The sequence below is a fragment of the Microcaecilia unicolor genome, chromosome 6 (genome assembly GCF_901765095.1).
Source record: "Microcaecilia unicolor chromosome 6, aMicUni1.1, whole genome shotgun sequence".
Lineage (NCBI taxonomy): Eukaryota > Metazoa > Chordata > Amphibia > Gymnophiona > Siphonopidae > Microcaecilia > Microcaecilia unicolor.
Genome location: NC_044036.1, coordinates 316,357,128 through 316,383,797, shown reverse-complemented (window position 1 = coordinate 316,383,797; position 26,670 = coordinate 316,357,128). Strand labels below are relative to the sequence as shown.

At 44.9% G+C, this 26,670-nt stretch overlaps 1 protein-coding gene across 4 annotated transcripts in view; it reads left to right on the top strand.

Annotated features, from left to right (window-relative positions):
- The window catches only part of ITGB4 (integrin subunit beta 4), a 143,994-nt gene that overhangs the window by 74,560 nt on the left and 42,764 nt on the right, over positions 1 to 26,670 (top strand). For all 4 annotated transcript variants that reach the window (XM_030208252.1, XM_030208255.1, XM_030208254.1 and 1 more), the window contains exons 17-29: positions 2,694 to 2,816; positions 5,001 to 5,107; positions 5,881 to 5,914; positions 6,404 to 6,589; positions 8,865 to 8,968; positions 10,651 to 10,709; positions 11,600 to 11,623; positions 12,291 to 12,439; positions 12,534 to 12,713; positions 16,070 to 16,218; positions 17,726 to 17,933; positions 21,142 to 21,290; positions 24,057 to 24,237. In XM_030208252.1, the coding sequence (XP_030064112.1) occupies positions 2,694 to 2,816; positions 5,001 to 5,107; positions 5,881 to 5,914; positions 6,404 to 6,589; positions 8,865 to 8,968; positions 10,651 to 10,709; positions 11,600 to 11,623; positions 12,291 to 12,439; positions 12,534 to 12,713; positions 16,070 to 16,218; positions 17,726 to 17,933; positions 21,142 to 21,290; positions 24,057 to 24,237 (1,653 nt within the window). The remainder of the gene's footprint in view (positions 1 to 2,693; positions 2,817 to 5,000; positions 5,108 to 5,880; positions 5,915 to 6,403; positions 6,590 to 8,864; positions 8,969 to 10,650; positions 10,710 to 11,599; positions 11,624 to 12,290; positions 12,440 to 12,533; positions 12,714 to 16,069; positions 16,219 to 17,725; positions 17,934 to 21,141; positions 21,291 to 24,056; positions 24,238 to 26,670) is intronic.

The window sequence follows — 26,670 nt, the reverse complement described above, 5'->3', positions numbered from 1 at the left end:
GTTCTTTTTTGATAGATTGTTCCATTCAGCTAGGCCTGCTATCTTTGTTGTTCAGAATGACGACGGGATACAGCTACTTTTAAATGGCAAATGCAATGTGGTTTTTGCTGGATTTTTCCTAGAGGTATAATCTGCAAGGAGTTTGGCTGAAATTTCTGGTATTTTATGATGCAGGTTTCACTGTTTGTTTATTGATGTTTTAGTTTTGCTTCTGTCTGTTTTATTTTATCTTAATTGTTTTCTTTATTTATTTATAGAAATTGCAAAATATACCAAAGATAACTTTGTCAAGCAAATTGCCAAGAATTACAAAAGAAAATATTTAGGAAAGATTCCATTTTTAACAAATATTACAGATATTAGTCCACAAAAGGAGGAGCCTGACCAATACAGCATAACCTGAGAGGAGTTATAAACATAGTAACATAGTAGATGACGGCAGAAAAAGACCTGCACGGTCCATCCAGTCTGCCCAACAAGATAACTCATATGTGCTAATTTTTGTGTATACCCTACTTTGATTTGTACCTGTGCTCTTCAGGGCACAGACCGTATAAGTCTGCCCAGCACTATCCCCGCCTCCCAACCACCAGCCCCGCCTCCCAACCACCGGCTCTGGCACAGACCGTATAAGTCTGCCCAGCACTATCCCCGCCTCCCAACCACCAGCCCCACTGTAATGGCTACTGCACCTAAACTGTTAAAAGGTCCAGTAGCCATTACAGATCTTATTTAGGAGTTCTTGCATCCAAGAAAGAATGGAGTTGTGAAGGCTCAAAAAAATGAAAACTAACATTGTCAATCTGTAATACACATTTACATGGAAACCTTATCTGAAATCTAGCTCCCACATTCAAAGCTTCTTGCCCCATAGAGAGAAACTTCTTCCTTCTCTCCTGTGTCCATGTGGAAACATCAAGGAAAATCTGAATCTTTCCCCCCATAAAAGCAACTGAAGTAGATTGTATCAAATAAAGTCTAAGCAAAGCTTCCTTGTCTTGAAGAAACACGAAAGAGAGCAGGAGAGTGGCATGAAAATCCACCTCTTCTTGTGAACTCTCCAAAAGAGCTGAAACATTCAAGCTATCCAAAGATGACTCGGCACCCAGTTGACCTTCTAGTCTAGCTTCCCGATTAGATGGTACAGGTAAATAATACAGCTTTTTTAACTGGTGGAAGCCCTGTTTCAGAATATTGGAAAACTTCTTTTAGAAACTTATGAATCATATCCCGTGGGGAGCTAAATTTAACAGATGGAAAATTTAAAAGTCTCAAATGTAATGATCTAGCTCCATTTTCTGAGTTTTCCAGTTTTCGATGTACTACGTTTGCACCTTGTAATGGTTTATATTCTACTTCCTTTACTTGGGATAAAGACGATTCGTAGTCTTTTAATTTATTAGCCTGATGGGCTAGTCGAGATTGGACTGTTTCAATCATTGAAGCATTAGTCTTTGAATTGAAAACAAAAGTAAGACAGACCTTGTGCAAGGACTCCATAGCTGACCTTAAGGACTCCAACATTACCTTCTTCACCCACCATCACTGGTTCCGATGCTGCTCTAGACCTGGCAAATTTAGCCCAACAGGCACTGGGGTAATTAGAGGGCTCAGTTGTTCGGGGAAAACCCCATCCTGGAACGCAGCCTCTCCCTAGTCGATTCAGAAACCCCAACTTCTAAGGTCTCGGCAGACGCTCCTCCCGACATGCTCCCTGTTCCTTGAGCCTTCTGTGCTGGACTTCATGGACTGAGTGAAATCTCACTCTCATGACTGGGACTCCTCTCTGTGCCGGTCCAAGGAATGTCTTGGGGTGCAGTAGACATCGGCATATGCTGTAATCGGAGTGTTTATCTTATTTTATGTAACTGTTTTTATTGTGTATGTAAACTTTGGTTGTTCTCAGCTTAGATACAATGATAAATGGACTATACATTTTTTTAAAATGTAGTTGTACATGGGTTTCTGGGTGTGTCCTTGGTTTTGAGTTAGTGGCTATGTTTTTGGCTGCTCATGTGACTATGGCTGTGCATTTATGTCCTTGGCTTTTTCATGTGAAGGTGGCTATTCATGGGTGAGTTGGTACTTTTCATTCTGAGAGACTGTGGAGCATTAAGCTTTTGATCATATGAATTTCTAAGAATAAAGTGCACTGGAGGTTTTTTATACCGGTGATAGACACTGGAACCCTTAAATGCCATTGACTGAGGAATGACGGGGATCGACTAAGGCTTTTTCCTTCATGTGTATAGAGTCTGTGTATCCTCTTATTGAAGAAAATAATATACATTGCTGTGAGATATAGAGTTTGTTATTGTGCTAATGCTTTTCTACAATACAGCTTACAATGTATCCAAGGGGCTAAGTGTAGATATATAGATGAGGAAAAGATGGGTAATACAGAGTCAGTTGGGATAAATAGGTGGGTGACTAAACTCAAGGCATAGGTGGGTGGCTAAACTCAAGGCAAGTTCTTTGCACGGTTAAACAAGATATAAGGAACTGTGTGTATAGTAAACTAATCCAGGTGCGGAATGAGTGTATAGTCAGTCATCGTATATATTAAATGTTGGGTATAGATGAATGGATGGGTGTGTCCTTGGCTGTGTGTGGGTGGGTTCATGGGTATGTCCTTGGTTATACATGCTCCTCATTCCCTTTTCCTGACTTCTTGCTCTGTGTCTTCTCCCTAGTGGATGAGTTGAACGAACGTTGTACTTTCCGAGATGAGGAAGATGACTGTACATACCACTACACAGTTCAAGGAGATCCAGATACTGCAAACAACCACACCATCCTTGTTAAGAAGAAGAAAGGCAAGTGTGAGAAGAGGAGAGACTCTGAGCAGAGCCTCAGCTGCTTCAAAGCTGCTCCCTCTGGGTCCTAATGCTGGCCTTGCCAGTTTTGTATTGATTCTTTTTTTTCCTAGTTTCCTTCTCTTACATCATAGGAATATAAGATGACCCATACTGAGTCAGACCAAGGTCCATTGAGCTCAGCGTCCTACAGTGGCCAGTCTGGTCACAAGTATCAGGCAAATCTCAAAAAGTAGATCTATTTCTTATATCTTATTTCCAGGAATGTGCAATGACTCTTCCAAGTCTACCTGGCTAATTATTTTCTATGGACTTTTCTTCTGGAAACGTGTCCAAACTTCTTATGAACCCTCCACAGTATTCAAGGCAGGGCTGGCTTAATCATTGGGCAGACTAGGTGATTGTCTAGGGCAGCAGCTTTTTCTTTTGGGGGGGGGGGGAGCAGCAAAGAGAAGCTACATTTGAAGCAAAATGATAGGGCCTGATAGCCCCAAGAGCTGAAAACTATCAGTGTGTCCTTTTACACTCGTATGTGATTTTACAAGACTGTTTTTGCAGTGCCGGTGTTGAGGGGATCAAACTGTTGAGTTTAATTATCAAAATCTCAGGGAGGGTAGGAACCTAGGGGGGCACAAGGCTGAAGGTTCACATAGAGGGACATAATCGAAAGGGATGCCCAAGTTTTGCTGAGGACGTCCTCACAAAACATCCCGATGGAGGGGTGGGGAAACCCGTATTATTGAAACAAGATGGACGCCCATCTTTCATTTCGATAATACGGTCGGGGACACACAAATCTTGAAATTTAGGTCGTCCTTACAGATGGTTGTCCCTAGTCTTGGTCGTTTCTGATTTTCGACAATAATGGAAACCAAGGACGCCCATCTCAGAAACGACCAAATGCAAGCCCTTTGGTCATGGGAGGAACCAGCATTCGTAATGCCCTGGTCCCCCTGACATGCCAGGACACCAACCAAGCACCCTAGGGGGCACTGCAGTGGACTTCAGAAATTGCTCCTAGGTACATAGCTCCCTTACCTTGTGTGCTGAGCCCCCCAAAGCCCACTACCCACAACTGTACACCACTACCATAGCCCTTACGGGTGAAGGGGGGCACTTAGATGTGGGTACAGTGGGTTTGTGGTGGGTTTTGGAGGGCTCACATTTACCACCACAAGTGTAAAAGGTAGGGGAGGGATGGGCCTGGGTCCGCCTGGCTGAAGTGCACTGCACCCACCAGGGACCTGCATACTGCTGTGATGGACCTGAGTATGACATATGAGGCTGGCAGGACATATTTTTAAAGATATTTTTTGAGGGTGGGAGGGGTTAGTGACCACTGGGAGAGTAAGGGGAGGTCAGCCCCGATTCTCTCCAGTGGTCATCTGGTCAGATTGCGCACCTTTAGTGCCTTGGTCGTAAGAAAAACAGAACCAGGTAAAGTCGTCCAAATGCTCATCAGGGATGCCCTTTTTTGCCATTATGGGTCGAGGATACCCATATGTTAGGCATGCCCAAGTCCCGCCTTTGCTACGCCTCCAACACACCCCTGGGAACTTTGGTCATCCCCGTGACGGAAAGCAGTTGGAGATGCCCAAAATCGGCTTTCGATTATACTGATTTGGACGACCCTGTGAGAAGGAAGCCCATCTTCTGATTTATGTCGGACAATGGGCATCCTTCTCTTTCGAAAATAAGCCTGCTAGGGTTCCTAATACTCTTTCACCACCCCTAATTCAAGATGGAGTTTCAGTAGAAATTTGCAGAGTTAATTTACTTTATTCATCCAAATATGTTATTTGGGTTTCTCCAACCACTATGTCACACTGGCTATCATGGAGTCAAAAATTGTCCTTGTTCTTCCTTTCTAAAAATGGAATTAGGCCTTCTTTCTTTGTAGCTTCCTTGCCTTTTTCCTATTTCATTAGACAGGGTCATTCCTCTCCCTGTATCTTATTTGCACAGATTGAGAGAACCCCCCTCCCCACCCCAATCTCTGTTTGTTGCAAAGGCTGAGAGGTTCCTTTAGGTTGTCACCCACTAGCAAACTGATGACTCTTCCCATGTTTGTCAGTAGCACAGACTCGGGGGGGTTCTCCATCTCACCAGTCTGACAGATTGTCTCCTTGCCCCTCTCTCTCTCTCTGCCTCTGTTCTGTGATACCCTCTCTCTTCCTCTTTCAGAGTGCCCTCCAGGTGGATTCCTCTGGCTCATCCCCTTGATCATCTTCCTGTTGCTGCTCCTTGGTTTGCTGTTTCTGCTCTGTTGGAAGTACTGTGCCTGTTGCAAGGTGAGACCCTTCCCCACATACTCCAGGAGCTGAGGTGGGATCCCAGTACCCTCACCACTGATGTCTTTTCCTCATGCCTTTTGACCCTAATGGCCTTGACACTTGGTCATGAGCTGGTGACCTGGGTGAGCAATTGTTACCAAGGAAAGAGGTGGTGTGTGCTAATAGGGTCAGTGATTGTAAATTAAGTGGGTTGTGATTTCAGAACTTACAAATGACCCAGTTAAGTTTATGGATAATGACTTTAGGCCAGTCCTGGCTTTCAGACAGTCTGCTCACATTTTGGTCCTTTCCTACTGCAGACCTGTGAGGTTCTGAACAAACACCAGTGGATTTCTGAAATGCCTTTTGGGATGGCTAAAGAATCAGAGACTGAAGCTGAAACTCTTTGTACCTAGATTGCAAGCACTCAGGCCCCTTCTTGTATGTGCTGGGTCTAGATTATGAACAATTTCTGCTCATGATGGGACTCTAGCAGCAAGGTTTATGGACTGTGTGGAGTTTTCAGAGTAGTAATGAAGCCTACAGGGCACAATGTAGTCTATTTTAATTCTTTTATCTGCATGGTGGGGGGGTGAGGAGTGGTAGAAGGGAAGACTCTCATTGGTTACAACTGAAAAATGGTAGGGTATGCAACTCAGTGTGTGCGTAATGGTGGCTTTCTCAAAAGAGCAGGGGAGTATCTGTGAAAACAGGTTGACCTGAACAGATGAGCCAAATTGAGCTGATTAGCGAACCTCAAAGGCTCAACCTTTCTCTTTCTTCTCTTGCAGGCTTGTCTGGCACTTTTGCCCTGCTGTAATCGAGGTATCTTTGCTTTAAAGTGTTTTGGTTTTAGTTTTTTCTGTCAAGGGATGAAGCTGCTGGTTGACCCTTCATGGGTCCACTAAACAGAACAGGAACTGGGATAGAAATGAATCCTGAGGGCCTCATGGAAAGGATGAGGCAAAGCCCAGAACTGGGTACTTTAAGGATAGACTATATGCAATATAAAAAGATCTCTAAAAAACATGTGCACAAGGGGTTTGGGGAGGGAAGCTTTCAGTCCTGCTTTGGGAGAAGTAAGGGTACAATTAAAATCTTACCTTCTTATGTCTGAGCTGTACAAATCATGGAAACTATGCCGATGGGCCTTACTGTCACAGTGTTGCTTCGCCCCTCACAAGGGAAAAGGCATGTTGGGGATGATAGCTGCTGTATTGATAGTATCCTTCTGAACCAAGAAGAATGAGTCCAGTTAAATCCTAAAGGTCAAGAAAACAATCTCAGCTCTTTGGCTTCTTCTGTTTTCCTCAGGCCGCACTGTTGGGTTCAAGGAAGACCACTACATGCTGCGACAGAGCCTCATGTCCTCAGATCATCTGGACACACCCATGGTGCGGAGCGGCTCCCTCAAAGGGAGGGACACTGTGCGTTGGAAGATCAACAACAATGTACACAAGCCTGCCCCTCCACCTTCCTCTCTGAACCCCAAGGATCTGAGTAAGTGTCTCTCACTCTTAACTGTTCATTACAAGGATCTGAGTGAGTTGCCCCACATCATCTTCCCTTAACCCCAGGGATATGAGTGCACTATACTGCTGTCCCTGAACCTCACATTCAAATCTGAAAAATAAACCTCTAAGTATTTGTCCCCCTCTCATCCCTGAACCCCATTACTGAAATTGATTCACTGTTCCCATCCTAATCCCTGCACCATGAGGATAAGACTTAGTGTCTCTCACACCTTACTCTTCTTTGGATCCCTTTCTTATTTTTGAACCAAAGTGTTGCCCACAATTTATTTTTTTGGCCTGTTTATGCTACCTTTTAACCCTAATGGCCTTCACACTTGGTCATGAGCTGGTGACCTCAGAGAGTGGGCAGTTGTTACTGAGGAAAGAGGTGGTGTGTGCTAATGGGGTCAATGATTGTAAGGGGAATTAAATGGGCGATGATTTCAGAACTTAGAAATGACTCAGTGAAGTTTATTGATGAAGACTTTAGGCCAGTCCTGACTTTCAGACAATCTCTCCTCTTGCATTTTGGTACCTATACCCCACCTAATTCAAATGTCAGAAGAAAAACTACAAATACCAAGTTCAAAAACCATAACTGATAGCAGCCTACTACCAGAACCTGGGTCACTTGGTAGCTCAGTGACTCTACCAGTCTGACATCAGCCAAGGGACTTTGTACCCTCTATTTCTGGGTCTGGTGATCTCAGGTCACCATCTCTGAATATGGAGAGTTTTTAGTTCTTCTGCCCCGAAGTGGACATTTCAAAACTTCAAGCCTGAATATAGTGGTGGGGGGGGGGGGGGGGAAGGAGGGTGTCATGTGTTCTGCTCTGAATATTGGGTGGAGTCATCTCAGACTTTCTGCTTTCAGCTGCATATTTCAGACCTGCTGATTTGAAGATGGGGAAGAGGATACCCTCTGGTCCTTTGAGCATATCTTCCCAGTGTTGATTATTCTCCATTGGCTTCCAGTATTTTGACACATTCATTTAAAAATGTTATCTTTGATTCATAAAGCTTTGAATTTGAGGATCCTCTTTCCATTGCTACCTTGATGCAGACCTGTTCTCTTCCTAAGTCCTTTCACACTGCTAATAAGTCTTCTGGATATACTGTCATTTTGCCAGATTAGACTTGAAGAATACTGTGCTTCTAAGTTTTATGTTGCTGGCCCAGTCCTTTGGAATTCTTTGGCGTCCTTTGGAATTCTGAATTAAGGCTGATTTCTAACCCAGATGTGCTTTGGAAATAGTTGAAAGGTCACTTATTTAGATGAGCTTTTTTTTTCAGTTTTTGGTAATTATTTTGTGGTAACTTGATGTTTTAAGTACTTTGATGATGAAAGGATAATTGGAAGGCCTTTTATCTTTGTCCATGTTTTAATTTTTTTACTTGGTTGCTTGCTTCTATGAATTTTTAATTATGCATGTTGTATTGTTACCTGCCTATAATTGTAAATATGCATGCTACAAATTCTTTTAAATAAATGAATAAGATGTCTTATCCTTTAGGAGGGTTTGATTACATGTTGCAAGTTAAGGAGAGGACTGGAGAAAATACTGCATTATGCCTCAGTGATTAAGTCACTTGCTTAGTTCTATACAGTGAGTTAATGTTGATGCAGTGGCGTTCCTAGAGGGGCTGACACCTGGGGCGGATCACCGATGCACCCCGCCCCCCGGGTGCAGTGCCCCCCCACGGTACAGCACGACCCCCCCCCCCCCGGTGAAAGAACCCCCCCAGCGAAGGAACCCCCCCGGGTGCACGCCGCTGGGGGGGGGGGGGTTGCCGCGCGCCGGTCAGTATCGTTCGTTTCCATGCTCCCTCTACCCTGGAACAGGTTACTTCCTGTTCCAGGGCAGAGGGAGCATGGAAACGAATGACGCTGACCGGCGCGCGGTACCCCCCCAGTGGCGTGCACCCGGGGCAGACCGCCCCCATCGCCCCCCCCCCCCCTTGGTACGCCACTGTGTTGATGATAGCATGTGGGATCGCTTTGGAACAGGAAGAATTAGGGGTTACAGAGGATGGGCAGACTGGATGGGTTATATGGCCTTTATCTGCTGTCATGTGTCTATGTTTCTATGTTTATAACCCCTGGGTCTTCTGCTCCCAGCTAAGAGTCTCACTTTGCAAGTGTGGAGTCATTTTCAACTGCCCAATCCTGGATCCATTTTTTGAGGGGTTCTTTTTTATGCTGGTATTGAGATCTTGTGATAATAAATAACTCTTGTATTTCCATCCTTTTTCTATCTCAGTTCAGTACGGTCTCTCTTTGAGGCTGGCACGACTCTTCACAGAAAACCTTTCCAAGCCAGAAACTCGTGAGAGTGACCAGCTGCGCAAGGAGGTGGAGGAAAATGTAAGTGCTTCAACCACTGGTTTACTCTTACCTTTTACCCTTGTCAATGTGAGTGGGACATATGGAACCAGAACCACCATTGGCTTCCTATCTCCCAGGCTATGCGATGTTGTCCTTCATCTCCATATTAATACCAGGTATTGCAGAAAATCATTTCACTCATTCTATTTAATGATTCCTCTTATGACAATAGTCACTGTCTCTCCCATCTTTCTTGGGTGCATTTTCAGCTGAAATGAAAATGCTCTGTCCCCACCCCATTCCATGATCACATCTATGCCCCCCTGAGCTATCCAACAACCCCACCCCCGAAGAAGACGAATCTCCCCACTGACGGCCCCCCCCCCCCCCAACCATCAGTAAGTCCTCCCCAGGCTTACCGTAATAAGCCCTGGTGATCTAGTGGCCTCTTCAAGGGCAGAACAGAACCCCACTCTTTCCTGCCTGGTGCCACTACTGGTTTAAAATGGCTGCTTCTTGCCATCTATGTGTCTGAAAGCGTGCACATTGCACGCAGGGGTTCTGTTTCATATGAATATGCAAGATAGCTGACTTTGGTACAAAATTATGGTGCTTGGAGAGCCTTCAGCCTCCCTTCTGATCCCAAAGGTTTATATGTGTAACGCCCCTTTGCCTGGGTGCTTTCTGGGTCCAGGGTCTGAGTGGGCTGGAGCCTCCATGAAGGACTGACACCGTCAGACCCTCGCTCTGTCACTCACTTAGCACACGGTGCCTCCACCTGTGGAAAGAGTGGGTGGCATGACCCTCTTCTCACCCAGGAAAACTCTGGTTCAGGTTCAAACCCCTTGTGGGAAGCAAACTGGCGGTTAAGCATAGACTGCCTGGAAGGGACAGCCACATACAGTCCAGTCCAAAATGATCACTCCACAGTCAGTAGCTTATAATGAATAATTGGAACACTTTATGTCAACTCTGCAACCAGCAGCTTCAGTCAATTCAATAGCAGAATAGTCCAACAACAAAAAGAACTTCACCCTACCCTTTCTCGCTCTTTTGTGGTTCCTCAAGAAGGAATTTCGTCTCCTTCACTTCTAGGAATACATACAGGGACAATTAAAAGTATGTACAGATATATCTGTACATACTTTTAATATATAGATCCCCTGTGCAGTTTGCACTGAGTAATCTTAAGGTCTCAATATCTGCTTCCTCTCCGGCCCTTAGAAGCACTCCCTTGATGGACTCAAACCTTCTTGGTTTGAACATCTCCAGTGGCGTCCACCCTCCTGGAATCACCCTGGTCATTGGGACAGACTCTCCTTAACCCTAGTCCCTTGACTCCTCAAGCCTTCTTCTTCACTCCTTGCTTTCTTTTCTCCAGGGCTCCCTTCTGCCTTCTCCCTTTTCCTTTCTTTCCTTCTTTCCGCATGCATTCACTTTTATTATCCCTTAACTCCATCTCCCCTGTCACTCTTCAGTTCAGGACACTTTTCTTCTGCATTGTGTTTCACAAACACTCCCATGGGCTGGGCTGGGCTTTCTCCTCCCAGGGACCTCCCAGTCATTCCCCCCCTGTGACTTTCAACCAGGGATACTATCTCTCAGTAATCCCTATCTAATAGGGGATTACATCTGGTAGCAATGAGAAGCTTCAACTAAATTGTGTAGATGTCACCTGGGATCATATCTGAGGCTAACAGACCATTCTTTTCCCTGGATAGCTAAACGATGTCTACAGGCAGATTCCCGGAGTCCACAAGCTGCAGCAAACCAAATTCAGGTGAGTTTTAACATCTCAGAGTAGGAATTAGAAAACTGGGTGCAGGTACTTGTGACCTGGCTTGGCCACTATTTGGAAAACAGGATACTGGGCTAGATGGACCATTGGTCTGACCCAGAATAGCTATTCTTGTGTTCTTATGTCAGTCAGCCAGCGCAAAGGGAGCCATCTTTCTCCTTCCTCTACCTACCTCAAAGGCAGTAGAAGTCCTTGGGGCTGATATTTAGACCATGGGCTAATTCACTCGGTCAGTGGTGATGCCAGATATTCAGTGCTGAGCTTTTTCTGGTGACCGACATTGAAAATCTGGTTTAATTTTGGCTGGTTTGATTTAACCAACCAAGCCAATATTCAGCACTGGCCAGACAAAGATATTCCAGGTATTCACGCGGCCAAACATGGCTGCCAAACCCATGCTGAGAATCAGCAGATAGACAGATATATCGCACAATATAACATGCTATCTTCAACCACTAACCGCCAATATTCAGCAGGAGACAACTAGTTATCTCCCACTGAATATCGCCAGATAGCCGGCTAAGTACCATTTAACTGGTCAGGTGCAGTTTCCTGGCTGGTTAAATGGTTTTGAATATCAGGGGGGGATTGATTACATGTTGCAAGTTAAGGAGAGGACTGGAGAAAATACTGCATTATGCCTCAGTGATTAGGTCACTTGCTTAGTTTTATACAGCGAGTTAATGTTGATGATAGCATGTGGGATCGCTTAGGAACAGGAAGAATTTGGGGTTGCAGAGGATGGGCAGACTGGATGGGTCATAGGGCCTTTATCTGCCGTCATGTTTCTATAGGGACTGAATATGAGGCCTGGGTTGCTACTGTTACTCTGTGCTGTAGTAAAATGGCTCACTGTTTTCTCTGTCCCACAGGTTGCAGTCCAATGCTGGGAAAAGGTGAGATTATTTCTCTATCACTTCATCCTCTCATCTTCCCCTTCTGTATCCTGTGTTCCCCTAACTACCTCTCTTTTCTGTCTGTCTTCTTCTTGAGCCTCTTTATTTTCACCTCTTTGCCATCTGTCATTCTCACTTTTTCTCCCCTTCAAGCTTTTTTTTGCTTTGTATGCATCGCTTTTGTGGTGACAAAACTCCCCGTCTTGCCAGCCTCCTCTGTGAGAGTGACTGCATGGTACACTGGTCTCTACACTAGTTTTCCCCATGATTATGTGGGTTCATCTAGGTGGGTGCTTATTTTGGGAAGGCCATCAGAGCATGGCCTGGTTTAAACAAGGGAGGGAGCTACAGGGTGAAAGAGGAACTTGAGCCCTGGTCGATGGATAAGTTTGTTGACCAAGAGACAGACTGGGAAGTGGAGGAGTGGCCTAGTGGTTAGGGTGGTGGACTCAGTTCCTGGGGAACTGAGTTTGATTCCCACTTCAGGCACAGGCAGCTCCTTGTGACTCTGGGCAAGTCACTTAACCCTCCATTGCCCCAGATACAAATAAGTACCTGTATATAATATGTAAGCCGCATTGAGCCTGCCATGAGTGGGAAAGCGCGGGGTACAAATAAAACAAACAAAAAAAAAGGAGTTGAATATCTAGCTTCTTCCCATTTCCAGGCAGGATCACACGATCATGGACACAGTTCTGGTGGCCCCACGTGCTGCTGAGCCCGATATTGTGAAAGTGACGGAGAAGCACGTGTCTCATGAAGTCTTCAATGACCTGAAGGTGTCTCCTGGGTATTACACAGTTATATCCGACAGAGGTAAGGACAGAGACTAACACATAGGGCTAGAAATGAAAGCAGTGGATGAGTTCACATGGATAACCTTTCACCCCTCTGATCTTCCATTCCCCAGATGCCCAGGGCATGGTAGAATTCCAGGAAGGGGTAGAGTCTGTGGACGTTCGAGTCCCTCTCTTCATCAGGGATGAGGATGATGATGAAAAACAGCTGCTGGTGGAGGCTGTTGATGTCCCGACGGGTATAGCAGAGATTGGCCGTAGAGCCGTCAATATCACCATCATCAAGGAGCAAGGTATGGGGATGGTCACAAGAGAAGAGGCTCAAAGGGGTATCAGAAGGCTCCTATGTGCACATCACATCCAGATGTATTGTTGCTCAAAATCCAGGTCATCTGGAGGTTTGTCCCTCCCTGTGGTCCACTTTCTGTCTTTGCCAGAAAAAACACTCAGGGATAAATATTCAGTAGTGGGCAATCAGCAATTTTTTTTATTTGCCAACGGCTTTATACCTGACTATTCAATTCTGGGACATATCCAGACACTGGCATTGAAATCCGGGTGCGGGCAGCCGACTGGCACTTATCCGGAAAAGGGCCAATATACAGCTCTTAACCAGAGAACTTAAATCAGACAGGATAGGACTGCTTTTTATGTGGTCCTATTTGTCTAAGGGCTAAATATCCACACTTAACCAGATAAGTGCCAACTGCAACCCCGGACCACCCACAAACATGGTTAGAGGGGATAGTCAGTGGCGCTATCCGGGTAAGTGCCTCTGAATATCCGCAGATAGGCAGCTGAGGCCATTTAACCAGTTTGGAGCCCCTCTTACCCGGTTGAATGGTTTTGAATATCGGCCCCTTAGGGTGTAGTACTATTCACAGTGTTGTGATATGCATTTCTTTTCCCATTACACCCCTGATCTGTCGAAGGAAACATCATTTTATGAGAGGTCTTCTGGAAGCTCAGTCCTTTTGGTTGGTGCAAAACTAACAGTAAAGTTTGTGGTCTATATAGTTAGGTTGTTTGTGTCATTTTTATCCCAAAACAACATGCACTCTTCATAAATAATCTGCATTGTTTGGGAAGAGTATGCAATCTTTCCGAAAAGTGTGCACTTTTGTTAACATTGCCCCTCCCCCCCCCCAAAAAAAAATGAAAAACAAGAACAAAATGAAAAGTCCAGTAAACAACACAGGAAACTAAAAAAACAAACAAGTTTTTGGGCTGTTGTATACCCTTATAACCTAGTTTTCACGTGGTTAGAAGATCTAGACCCCCAAAGGGGTTGTAACTTACTGAGGGTACTTCACTTCATTTTTTTAACTCCTCACCTATCTAGCTAGGCCACTACAACGACTGTCCTCAGCTAGAGGCCACAGCTGGCACCCGATACATATAGAGCCCAGGGGACACTCAAAGAAGTTACATGGAAATACTTTTAAAACAAATAGGAGGAAGTATTTTTTCACCCAACGAATAGTTAAGCTCTGGAACTCGTTGCCAGAGGATGTGGTAACAGTGGTTAGCGTATCTGGGTTTAAAAAAAAGGTTTGGACAAGTTTCTGGAGGAAACATCCATACTCTGCTATTGAGATAGACATGGGGAAGCCACTGTTTGCCCTGGGATTAGTAGCATGGAATGTTGCTACTCTTCGGGGTTCTACACAGTAGAGAGGTGTGGTAGCCGTGTTAGTCCACTCTTAAAGGTTATCAATAGAAATCAAACAAAATAAAACATGGAAAAGAAAATAAGATGATACCTTTTTTATTGGACATAACTTAATACATTTCTTGATTAGCTTTCGAAGGTTGCCCTTCTTCCTTAGATCGGAAATAAGCAAATGAGGTAGCAGATAGTATATATGAGAGAAACATCAAAGCATTACTTTGACTGTCTGACAGAGTGGGAGGGTGGGGGTATGCATGGGGACATCAAAGCAGAATGGGTGTTGGTAGGTGAGAGGAGGGTAATAAACAGAGAAATACAGCTTATGTTTTATAATGAGTTAGAAAACCCAGATCCTTATTAAGTCCTCTTTGTTGGGTGTCAAAATATTCAATCGTTCTTATTTCAAAGGTCTTACGTTCCTGTATTGTTTTAAAATTACCTTTCAGTATTCTTTCTGTGAAATCACTGGTGCAGTGTTCTGGTCTAGTGAAGTGTTGGCCCACAGGGGTGGGGGCCTGACTGGCACCGGCTATTTTCATGTGATGTCTGTGTAGATTGAATCTTGTCTTAAGCATCTGGCCTGTTTTCATTGGAGTGGAGTTTTTTTTTATGACCAATGAAAATAACGGAGTCAATGAAATGCTGGCATTGATTATATTTATTGTCATATTGCCATGCTTTGACTATTGAGGTCTTTTTCTCCACTATAAACAAACAAAAAAAACGTTTTCAAATTGACACCACTTCCATTTCAACATCAAGGTTGTTCTAATTATATTCAGCTTTATATTGGTGTATTTACTACGGTTTTTGCTGAATTTTTGTCTAGTATTATCTGCACCTAAAGTTAGGCATGATTCCTGGATGTAAGTGCTATTCTATAAACCTTGCCTAACTTTAAGCGTAGCTTATAGAATACTGCTTTTTTGGTGCCATATATATAATTCACCCCTATGTGTATAATGCTGGAGTTAAAGTGCTTTATAAAAAAAAATGAAAAGGACATGCTAAGAGTGTACCAGTAGTTATATGTATAATCAAATATATATAGTGAGACATCTACATATACAGGTATATTCAGTGGCACTAATTAAGTGTAACTCTGCTGAATATTTGAATAATTAGAAACATTTGGATCAGAGTTCTCAACCCAGTCCTTGAGACTTGCCGAGCTAGTCACGTTTTCAGGACATCCATATTGAAATGCACTGCCTCCATTGTATGCAAATCTATCTCATGCATATTCATTACGATATCTTGAAAACCAGAATGTCTTGGTGTGTTCCAAAGGTTTGGTTGAGAACCACTGATCTAGATTAAACATTTCAAAATATTTGCTAGACGCCCTGCTGAAAATGTACCATTTTTACTCTAGTTTTTCCATGGACGAGCAGGATGAGGCAGCCACATACTGGTGACGTCATCCAATGGCACCTTGGATGGATTAGCTCTCCTAGAGCTCAGAATTTATTTATTTACAATATCTTGATATCCTGCTCATGGTCAATGAAGACCTTTGAGCAGCTTACAATTCATTAAAAATTCTCATACACTGTTTAAAAATACATTTAAAAAACACCCCATCAACCACCTAGAAAAACTTAGCCATTCACCACCTACCGTCTACTGTGTGTGCCCATTTCTGCTTCCATCTGTTCTACCCACCCTGCCAAACAGAATCTAGGAAGCAAAAACCAAGTTTAGAAGTCAAATCCAGGTCTCGTGTGTGACAGAGTGTGCATTTTTTATATCAATTATAGTATTAAAATTAGGCAGAAAACAGGATTGTTAAAATCTGTGATTCTGACAGTTTTGTGCCAGGGAATAGGAAGCACTGCTCTGTGACCAGGCCAGGATGTATGATCTTACCAGTTTCTCTTAGTGCAGTTCTGAGCTTTTATTCATAACATCCAGGTCATTTCCACAGCAGCAGAGGTAAAGGAGAATTAAACAGCTGGTATCTCTTTTTTTTCCTAGCAAAGAGCATCATAACTTTCCTGCAGCCAGCGTATACATACAGCCGCCATGACAAAGTGGCGAAAATTCCGGTCATTCGTGAGATAATTGAGAATGGGCGGACTCAGGTTACATACCGAACTCGGGACCTCACTGCCAAGGATGGCAAGGTATGGGCTGGGATTTCCATTAGGAGAGCAGAAGTGAGGTGATGAGGCGGCTGTGCAGAGTAACGCTGCAGCACCTTAGTCTGTGCGTGTGCTTCATCACAGTTGTGTCACATTCCTGTCTCTGAAAACTGACCAGCTATTCAATACTTGTCTGCATTCATGATGCATGCACAATTGAGGTAATTTTATTAGGAGCCACCTAGTTTCAGGAACAATTTCTGCGCATAAATGATCTCTTATAGAATACCCACCAGTGGAAAAGAACACTCCACGTTTTGATGTTACATACTTTGCTGGTAAGCGAAGCATGCAAATACATACGTAAGTTGTAGAATAATATAATATACATGTGTTTTGGCTAACATCTAGGCATGAGCATTTATAACTACAGTTCTAGTGTAAGTGATCATGGTAAATGTACACGTTTCTGGCCATTTGCACTAGTGTTCTAGAAAGAAAAGTAGGCTTCAGATAGGCACCTGTTAAACTCTTATCGTAGGCGCCATGGTTTGGAATTACCCTCCATATACTGGTTTAGAAACCTGTGCAAGAACATAACCTACATTGCTACTATTTATCATTTCTATAGCGCTACTAGACGTACGCAGCGCTGTACACATTATATGTAATGTATGCAAAGCTATTATATAATGTGCTTTGTATTATATAATATATTATATGACATATTATATAATATATATCTATAAAATATATTATATGTATATACATAGTAACATAGTAGATGACGGCAGATAAAGACCTGCATGGTCCATCCAGTCTGCCCATGACAAACTCATATGTGTATACCTTACCTTGAATTTGTACCTGTCCTTTTCAGGGCACAGACCATATAAGTCTGCCCAGCAGTATTTCCCGCCTCCCAACCACCAGTCCCGCCTCCCATCACCGGCTCTGGTACAGACCGTATAAGTCTGCCCTCCCCTGTCCTCGCCTCCCAACCATCACCCCCTCTTCCCCCCAACTGCTCCGCTAATGTGCTTTGTATATAATATGCAATGCAGGTACTTCCTCTGTCCCTAGTGGACTCACAATCTAAGGTGTTTTTTGTACCTGGAGCAATAGAGGGTTAAGTGACTTTCCCAGGGTCACAAGAAGCTGCAGTGGGAATCAAACCCCAGATCACCAGGATCACAGCCCACTGCACTAACTGTTAAGCTACTCCTCCACATTAATGCATGTATAATTGATTTACACATTATAAAGTTCTAAGGCACATTATAAACATTATATTAAACCAAACATGAAATGAACCAAAACAGTGCCCAAAAATCGAAGAAAAAGGGCAAAAAATGACCCAAACATGAACTTATCCATGCATGTCCCTATTTTATATCCACAGAAATGGTTCTGAGAATGGCCCTCATTGTGTATGATTATTCAGAATCACTATTGTAAAGTAATAAATTACTTATGGGATTTGTAACTGAACTTTATTCTAGAGGGGTGGTGCTGAATATCTTTTTGTCTTTGCCCTCCTATCTCTCAGGATTACCTCTTTACAGATGGAGATCTGGTCTTCCAGCCAGATGAGACACGGAAGGAGGTTCATGTGAAGCTGTTAGAACTCTCAGAGATGGATTCCCTCCTGGCAAACCGGCAGATCAAACAGTTTGCCATGGATCTCACCAACCCTAAATATGGTGCTAGGATCGGCAGATATCCTCAAACCACTGTCACGATCGCAGATACATCAGGCAAGTTATGGAGGGCATATAGTGGATTTAGCAAACTTTGGTCTGCACGGCCTTGGGCAAAATATCTATTGGATTCTCTATGGATAAATGCATCACTCTTGCTGCAACATGAGACATGCATAGTTCTGCAACATTTTGTCACCTGTAAAGGACTAGATTACATAAGTATTGCCATACTGGGAAAAACCAAAGGTCCATCAAGCCCAGCATCCTGACTCCAACAGTGGCCAATCCAGCCAGGTCACAAATACCTGGCAAAATCCCAAAAAAGTACAAAACATTTTATACTGCTTATCCCAGAAATAGTGGATTTTCCCCAAGTTCATTTAATAATGGTCTTTGGACTTTTCCTTTAGGAAGTCGTCCAAACCTTTTTAAAACTCCGCTAAGCTAACCACCTTTACCATATTCTCTGGCAATGAATTCCAGAGTTTAATTACACATTGAGTGAAGAAACATTTTCTCTGATTCATTTTAAATTTACTACATTGTAGCTTCATCGCATGCCCCCTAGTCCTGGTATTTTTGGAAAGCGTGAACAGATGGTTCACATCTACCCGGTCAACTCCACTCATTATTTTATAGATCTCTATCATATCTCCCCTCAGCCACCTTTTCTCCAAGCCGAAGAACCCTAGCTGCTTTAGCCTTTCCTCATAGGAAAGTCATCCCATCCCCTTTATCACTTTCATCGCCCTTCTCTGCATCTTTTCTAATTCCACTATATCTTTTTTGAGATGCGGCGACCAGAATTGAACACAATATTCGAGGTGCGGTCGCACCATGGAGCGATACAAAGGCATTATAACATCCTCATTTTTGTTTTCCATTCCTTTCCTAATAATACCTAACATTCTATTTGCTTCCTTAGCCGCAGCAGCACACTGAGCAGAAGGTTTCAACGTATCATCAACGACGACACCTAGATCCCTTTCTTGGTCTGTGACTCCTAACGTAGAACCTTGCATGACGTAGCTATAATTTGGGTTCCTCTTTCCCACACGCATCACTTTGCACTTGCTCACATTAAACGTCATCTGCCATTTAGACGCCCAGTCTCCCAGTCTTGTAAGGTCCTCTTGTAATTTTTCACAATCCTCCCGCGATTTAACAACTTTGAATAACTTTGTGTCATCAGCAAATTTAATTACCTCACTAGTTAATCCCATCTCTAGGTCATTTATAAATATGTTAAAAAGCAGCGGTCCCAACACAGACCCCCTGGGGAACCCCACTATATATCATGCCTAAACAATCGGTGGCAAAATGAAATATGCCTAGACATATTCTACAAAGCAAGCCTAAATTTCTGTGCAGTTTATAGAATATGCCGAGTACCTGTCCGTGTGACTAAATTTAGTCATGGGCAGTTACTTGGTGTAAATGCTGATGTCTAAATTATGTGCAGACCGGGTGTATTCTATAACCATGTGCATAGATTTTAGAAATGCCCATGACCCACCAATTCCTTGCCCACGGCCATGCCCCCTTTTCAACTATGCGACTTAAAATTTACATGCATCATGTTATAGAATACGCTTAGTTCTGCACGTAAATTCTAATTAATGCCAATTAGTGTCAATAATTGATTGTTCAGTGACAATTATTGGCACTGATTGGCTTGTTAACTAATTAAGTTACACGAGCAAATCCAGAATATGACTGGGTTTGTGTGCGCAACTTAAGTCACACTATATAGAATCCGGGGAAGGTGCATCAGAATGGTACAGAACTGTAAGCATCTGCCATCAAGCCTCACAAGTCATTACAGAGGCAAATTCTATAGCTGACATCACATGTTAGGTACCACGATGGGCTTCACTGAATGCCAATTGTATAATATCATCAGTGCATACAGATCCCATTATAGAAAGCGCGCACAACATTAGGTGTACGCACACCAGGTCAATGGCATGTTTAAGGGAATGCACCTAAGGGCTACCCAGTGGCGTTCCGAGGGGTGCTGATTCCCGGGGTGGATCGCCAATGCGCCCCGCCCTCCCCGGGTGCAGCACCCCCCCATGCAGCGTGACCCCACCCCAGCGAAGGAACACCCCCCCACCCCGGCAAAAGAACCCCCCCCTCTGGGTGCACGCTGCTGGGGGGGGTGCCGCTCACCGGTCAGCGTCGTTCGTTTCCATGTTCCCTCTGCCCCGGAACAGGTTACTTCCTGTTCCGGGGCAGAGGGAGCTTGGAAACGAACGACGCTGACTGGCGCGCGGCACCCCCCCCCCCCCAGCGGCGTGCACCCGGGGCAGACTGCCCCAACCGCCCCCCCTTGGTACGCCACTGGGGCTACCTATAAGTTACGCGTGTTACCTGGAGATCCGCTCATGCACTGCCCAAGTATACACCCCCTTGCGGTTACACGCTGATACATTTTATAGAATGTACCAATTATCTCAGCACTTACATGGGCTACACACATGCAGTTTTAGAATTGCCCTGTACCTGATCCTGTGGGGAGCCAAATTCTAAGCCAGCTGTTTATTTGGTTGTGTTAAGAGATTTATTGTGACATCTAGTGGTGGATGTTTGTATAGCACACTTCATAATGTACAGGTAAATCTAATATGATCGAGGTGGAGGAGGGAGCTGAGGGGCTCTTATTGACCTTCTGTCCCCCTCTCCCATTCTGTTTGGTATGTCTTTCTGCTCAGTAAGTTGGTTATACTGGGAAGAATGGATAGGACATTTCAGCCTTTATCTGCCTTCATCTACTGTGCTACTATATTAACTATGTATGCACTGTGCTGCTCTCTGGTGGAACACAGATAAATAGGATCTCTGTATTAATGTTCCATATCTCTACTGAGGTTTCATAACTGATATATGTGTGTGTGTGGGTGGGGGGGGGGGTCAATTTTGTTTAAACAAATTAGGAGTAAAGAAGCCTAAAGAAGGAGTGGAAGAGTAGCCTAGTGGTTAATGTGGTGGACTTTGATCCTGGGGATCTGGGTTCAATTCCTTCTGCAGCTCTTTGTGACTTTGGGCAAGTTACTTAACCCTTCATTGCCCCAGGTACAAAATAAGTACCTGCAGAAAGGCAGTATATCAAGTCCCATTCCCTTTCCCATTAAACATTCACTTTATGTCAGGAATCTCCATAGCTGTAGTATGCTTATCAGATCAGGTCTGTAAGTGGGAGGGTGGCAGTGATCCCTTTGTCAAAGTTTGAAACTTAAGTGTCATATTTTACCTCCTCCAGAACCCTTGGAAAATGTGGCCCTGACTCAGTCTGTCCAGTCACCAAAAGGCAAGATTGGTTCACCGATCAACCTCAATGCCCAGGCTATGAGTGCCAGAAAGATCCGGCTGAACTGGGTACCACCACCTGGAAAACTCGCAGGATACAAGGTAAGAACTTCCCAAACAGAAGGAGAACTCAGCAGTGTTGCCAGAGTTCATTGTCCTACGGAAACGGGAGAGGGCAGCCATAAGACATCAGAACACATTGGGTATTTGGTGGGGTTAGAGTACAGTTCTCTCTAGAAGATTCAGAGGAGATAGAATCAGAAAAGGTTTGCCCTATCTGGTGATCTCTCTCAGTTCTTGGACTGATCACTTAGAGAAAATGAGTAACTCCCAAGTCCCAGAAAGGAATGCCAAGCAAAGTGGAGAGAGTCACCCAGTCAGGACAGTGCACAATATGCAATCTGCAGTATCGGTATGTGATTGAGGAGCTGTATCATAAGCGTATGTGACCAGTCTCCTACCCCACACAGACAATATATAAAAGAGAGCAGAAGTAAGGGCAGGAAATGAGCACCTTGTTTTAAATAACAGCTGCTCCAGCTGCTTCTGAAGGACAAAATGTTTGATTTAAAGCCAAAGAGTTACAAGTTCAAATTCTGAATTCCTGCTTGAGAATCTCTCTATATAAAACGCACCTCCAACGTTCTAATGAAGCCTCTGTTAGTTAGCCAACATTCTAAGTGAAGGGGGTGAGATCGCATTGTGTCTGCCCCACCCACGCATCAAACGTGATGACGTCGAGGGCGGAGCAATGACACTCAACCAATCGCAACGCTCGGCAGTGAAGCGTCAGGGAAGGAGGCGGCGCTCTCGACGTCTAGCCTTCCCTTCGCTGTGTTCCGCCTTCTTCTGACGTCAAGGATGACGTCAAAAGAAGGCGGAACACAGCGAAGGGAAACCTAGACGTCGGGAGCACCGCCTACTTCCCTGACGCTTCGCTGCCGGAACCGCAACGGAGGTAAATTTAAAAACAATAAAAAAAAAAAACCCATGTTGGGGGGAGAGAAGAGGGTGGCCACAAAAGTACAACAATGGGAGCGGGAGGGCAGGGGAGAAACGACAGCATGGATGCGAAGGGGGGGGGGGAGAAGAGGGCGGGCCAGGCTGGGACATGAGAGAGAGAGGAGCTTGGATGCAAGGGGGGGTCATGGAAGGGAGACAGGGGACTTGCTGGAAAAGGATGAATGGAGGCGGCAGGGGACAGAGGAGCATGGATGGGCATGGATTGGGAGGGCAGGGCTCAGGGAGAGAGGGCAATTGCTGGAAAGGGATGAATGGAGGGGGCAGGGGACAGAGGAGCATGGATGGGCATGGATTGGGAGGGCAGGACTCAGGGAGAGAGGGAAATTGCTGGATAGGGATGAATAGAGGGGACAGATGGGCATGGATGGATATGGATTGCAGGGCAGGCCTCAGGGAGAGAGGGCAATTGCTGGATAGGGAAAATGGAGGGGCCAGGTGACAGATGAGCATGGATGGGCATGGATTGGAAGGGCAGGACTCAGGGAGAGGGGAATTGCTGGATAGGGATGAATGGAGGGGACAGATGGGCATGGATGGATATGGATTGCAGGACAGGCCTCAGGCAGAGAGGGGAAATGCTGGATAGGGAAAAATGGAGGGGCCAGGTGACAGAGGAGCATGGATGGGCATGGATTGGAAGGGCAGGACTCAGGGAGAGGGGAATTGCTAGATAGGGATGAATGGAGGGGACAGATGGCCATGGATGGATATGGATTGCAGGGCAGGCCTCGGGCAGAGAGGGGAAATGCTGGATAGGGAAAAATGCAGGGGCCAGGTGACAAAGGAGCATGGATGGGCATGGATTGGAAGGAGAGGACTCAGGGAGAGGGGAATTGCTGGATAGGGATGAATGGAGGGGACAGATGGGCATGGATGGATATGGATTGCAGGGCAGGCCTCAGGCAGAGAGGGGAAATGCTGGATAGGGAAAAATGGAGGGGCCAAGTGACAAAGGAGCATGGATTGGAAGGGCAGGACTCAGGGAGAGGGGAATTGCTGGATAGGGATGAATAGAGGGCACAGATGGGCATGGATGCATATGGATTGCAGGGCAGGCCTCAGGCAGAGAGGGGAATTGCTGGATAGGGATGAATGGAGGGGCCAGGTGACAGAAGAGCATGGATTGGAAGGGCAGGACTCAGGGAGAGGGGAATTGCTGGATAGGGATGAATGGAGGGGACAGATGGCCATGGATGCATAAGGATTGCAGGGCAGGCCTCAGGGAGACAGCGGAATTGCTGGATAGGGATGAATGGAGGGGCCAGGTGACAGAGGAGCATGGATTGGACTCACACTTTCACTCTGACTCTCAAACACTCACTCTCACATACACTCTCCCAAACATACACACTCCGAGGAAAACCTTGCTAGCGCCCGTTTCATTTGTGTCAGAAACGGGCCTTTTTTACTAGTAGGAAATAAATAGAGATGAAACAAGGAAAAGAAAATAAGATGATTCCTTTTTTATTGGACTAACTTAATACATTTTTGATTAGCTTTGGAAGGTGATACCTTTGAAAGTTAATAAAAAAAAACGTATTTACTCCAATAAAAAGGTATCATCTTATTTTCTTATCTTTTTTTATTACCTTTAAAAGTGGACTGGCACAGCTTCCACACCCCTTTACTGCTTGAGAATGAACAGGCTGCAGTATTCAGGGTCTTACTAACTGGAGCAGAGCTGGTGGCAGCCCTTGGACAGGAAATATGCAGTGTATCAGATTCACAGTTTCTATGATGTAGTCACGGCAAAGCCCTTGGAGAGTCAGAATCTGAATTTCCCTGCCTAATGCAATCCCGGACAGACAGATGGACAGGTCCTTCATTGTCTAATTTTCTTTCCAGGTGAGATACTGGATCCAGGGAGATCCTGAAACAGATGGTCCAGTTATTGATACCAAAGTGCCCTCGGCAGAGCTGCTTAACTTGTACCCATACTGTGATTATGAGATGCGGGTGTGCGCCTACGGTCCTCTGGGAGAGGGACCCTACTCTGACATTGTCTACTGCCGAACTCTTGAGGATGGTGAGTTCTGGCTCTCCTCACTTGTGCTCCAATGCTCAAAACTCCGGCGCTGTTCTGAACAGCACCGGAACAGCACACCTGAGCAACTCCCTAATTCTCAACGCTAATGATATGCAAATATAGGCACGCTGTGCCAGGGATTGTGCCAGGCGCATGTTTTCAAGAGTTGTGTGTTGTGAAGTGCGGTTCTTGTGCACATGAGCCTGTGCTGAGGCTTGGGGATGGAACAAACTCTTAAGGGGGAGGTTGCAACTGGGGCTTGTGACAAGAGCTGTGCGGGAACAAACCGCAAAATCCCATTTCTCACGTCTACAATTGTAACTCTTTTTAAAATTAAAATAGAAGTGCAGCTTTTTTTCTTGCCAACCTTTTCGACTTGCTGACTTTCCTTTAAAAATGATAGCTTACTTCTTCCTTGTCACGCATTCAAGTCCTCTTTAATAAGCCACAGAATGTTTCCAACATGATCAAAAGTACAGTGGGGGAAATAAGTATTTGATCCCTTGCTGATTTTGTAAGTTTGCCCACTGACAAAGACATGAGCAGCCCATAATTGAAGGGTAGGTTATTGGTAACAGTGAGAGATAGCACATCACAAATTAAATCCGGAAAATCACATTGTGGAAAGTATATGAATTTATTTGCATTCTGCAGAGGGAAATAAGTATTTGATCCCCCACCAACCAGTAAGAGATCTGGCCCCTACAGACCAGGTAGATGCTCCAAATCAACTCGTTACCTGCATGACAGACAGCTGTCGGCAATGGTCACCTGTATGAAAGACACCTGTCCACAGACTCAGTGAATCAGTCAGACTCTAACCTCTACAAAATGGCCAAGAGCAAGGAGCTGTCTAAGGATGTCAGGGACAAGATCATACACCTGCACAAGGCTGGAATGGGCTACAAAACCATCAGTAAGACGCTGGGCGAGAAGGAGACAACTGTTGGTGCCATAGTAAGAAAATGGAAGAAGTACAAAATGACTGTCAATCGACAAAGATCTGGGGCTCCACGCAAAATCTCACCTCGTGGGGTATCCTTGATCATGAGGAAGGTTAGAAATCAGCCTACAACTACAAGGGGGGAACTTGTCAATGATCTCAAGGCAGCTGGGACCACTGTCACCACGAAAACCATTGGTAACACATTACGACATAACGGATTGCAATCCTGCAGTGCCCGCAAGGTCCCCCTGCTCCGGAAGGCACATGTGACGGCCCGTCTGAAGTTTGCCAGTGAACACCTGGATGATGCCGAGAGTGATTGGGAGAAGGTGCTGTGGTCAGATGAGACAAAAATTGAGCTCTTTGGCATGAACTCAACTCGCCGTGTTTGGAGGAAGAGAAATGCTGCCTATGACCCAAAGAACACCGTCCCCACTGTCAAGCATGGAGGTGGAAATGTTATGTTTTGGGGGTGTTTCTCTGCTAAGGGCACAGGACTACTTCACCGCATCAATGGGAGAATGGATGGGGCCATGTACCGTACAATTCTGAGTGACAACCTCCTTCCCTCCGCCAGGGCCTTAAAAATGGGTCGTGGCTGGGTCTTCCAGCACGACAATGACCCAAAACATACAGCCAAGGCAACAAAGGAGTGGCTCAGGAAGAAGCACATTAGGGTCATGGAGTGGCCTAGCCAGTCACCAGACCTTAATCCCATTGAAAACTTATGGAGGGAGCTGAAGCTGCGAGTTGCCAAGCGACAGCCCAGAACTCTTAATGATTTAGAGATGATCTGCAAAGAGGAGTGGACCAAAATTCCTCCTGACATGTGTGCAAACCTCATCATCAACTACAGAAGACGTCTGACCGCTGTGCTTGCCAACAAGGGTTTTGCCACCAAGTATTAGGTCTTGTTTGCCAGAGGGATCAAATACTTATTTCCCTCTGCAGAATGCAAATAAATTCATATACTTTCCACAATGTGATTTTCCGGATTTAATTTGTGATGTGCTATCTCTCACTGTTACCAATAACCTACCCTTCAATTATGGGCTGCTCATGTCTTTGTCAGTGGGCAAACTTACAAAATCAGCAAGGGATCAAATACTTATTTCCCCCACTGTATGTATCCGTATGGTCCAGGTTAAAATCTTGCCCTGATGCTCAAGGCAGGTTTTCTGCATTAGGGACGCCCTTCTTCAGGACACTGTTCTCCGAGAATTGCGAGGAATACAAAATGAACTAATTTAAATCTCATTTTAATGCTATTGCTGCTCATTGATTGCCACAGTAGGGGCCTCTGAGTATGGTGCACCGGCAAACGCTGATGCTAGTCCAGCACTAATGGGTTCTATCACCTGTGTTTGCTTCTGAGCATTGGAGCCTTATTGCATAAAACCAGACTGGAGTAGAGATGTAGCTTGCTGGTTACCACAGTGGGCTGAGAACCAGGGAGATCAGAATTAAAATCTTGTCTCTTCCTCTGA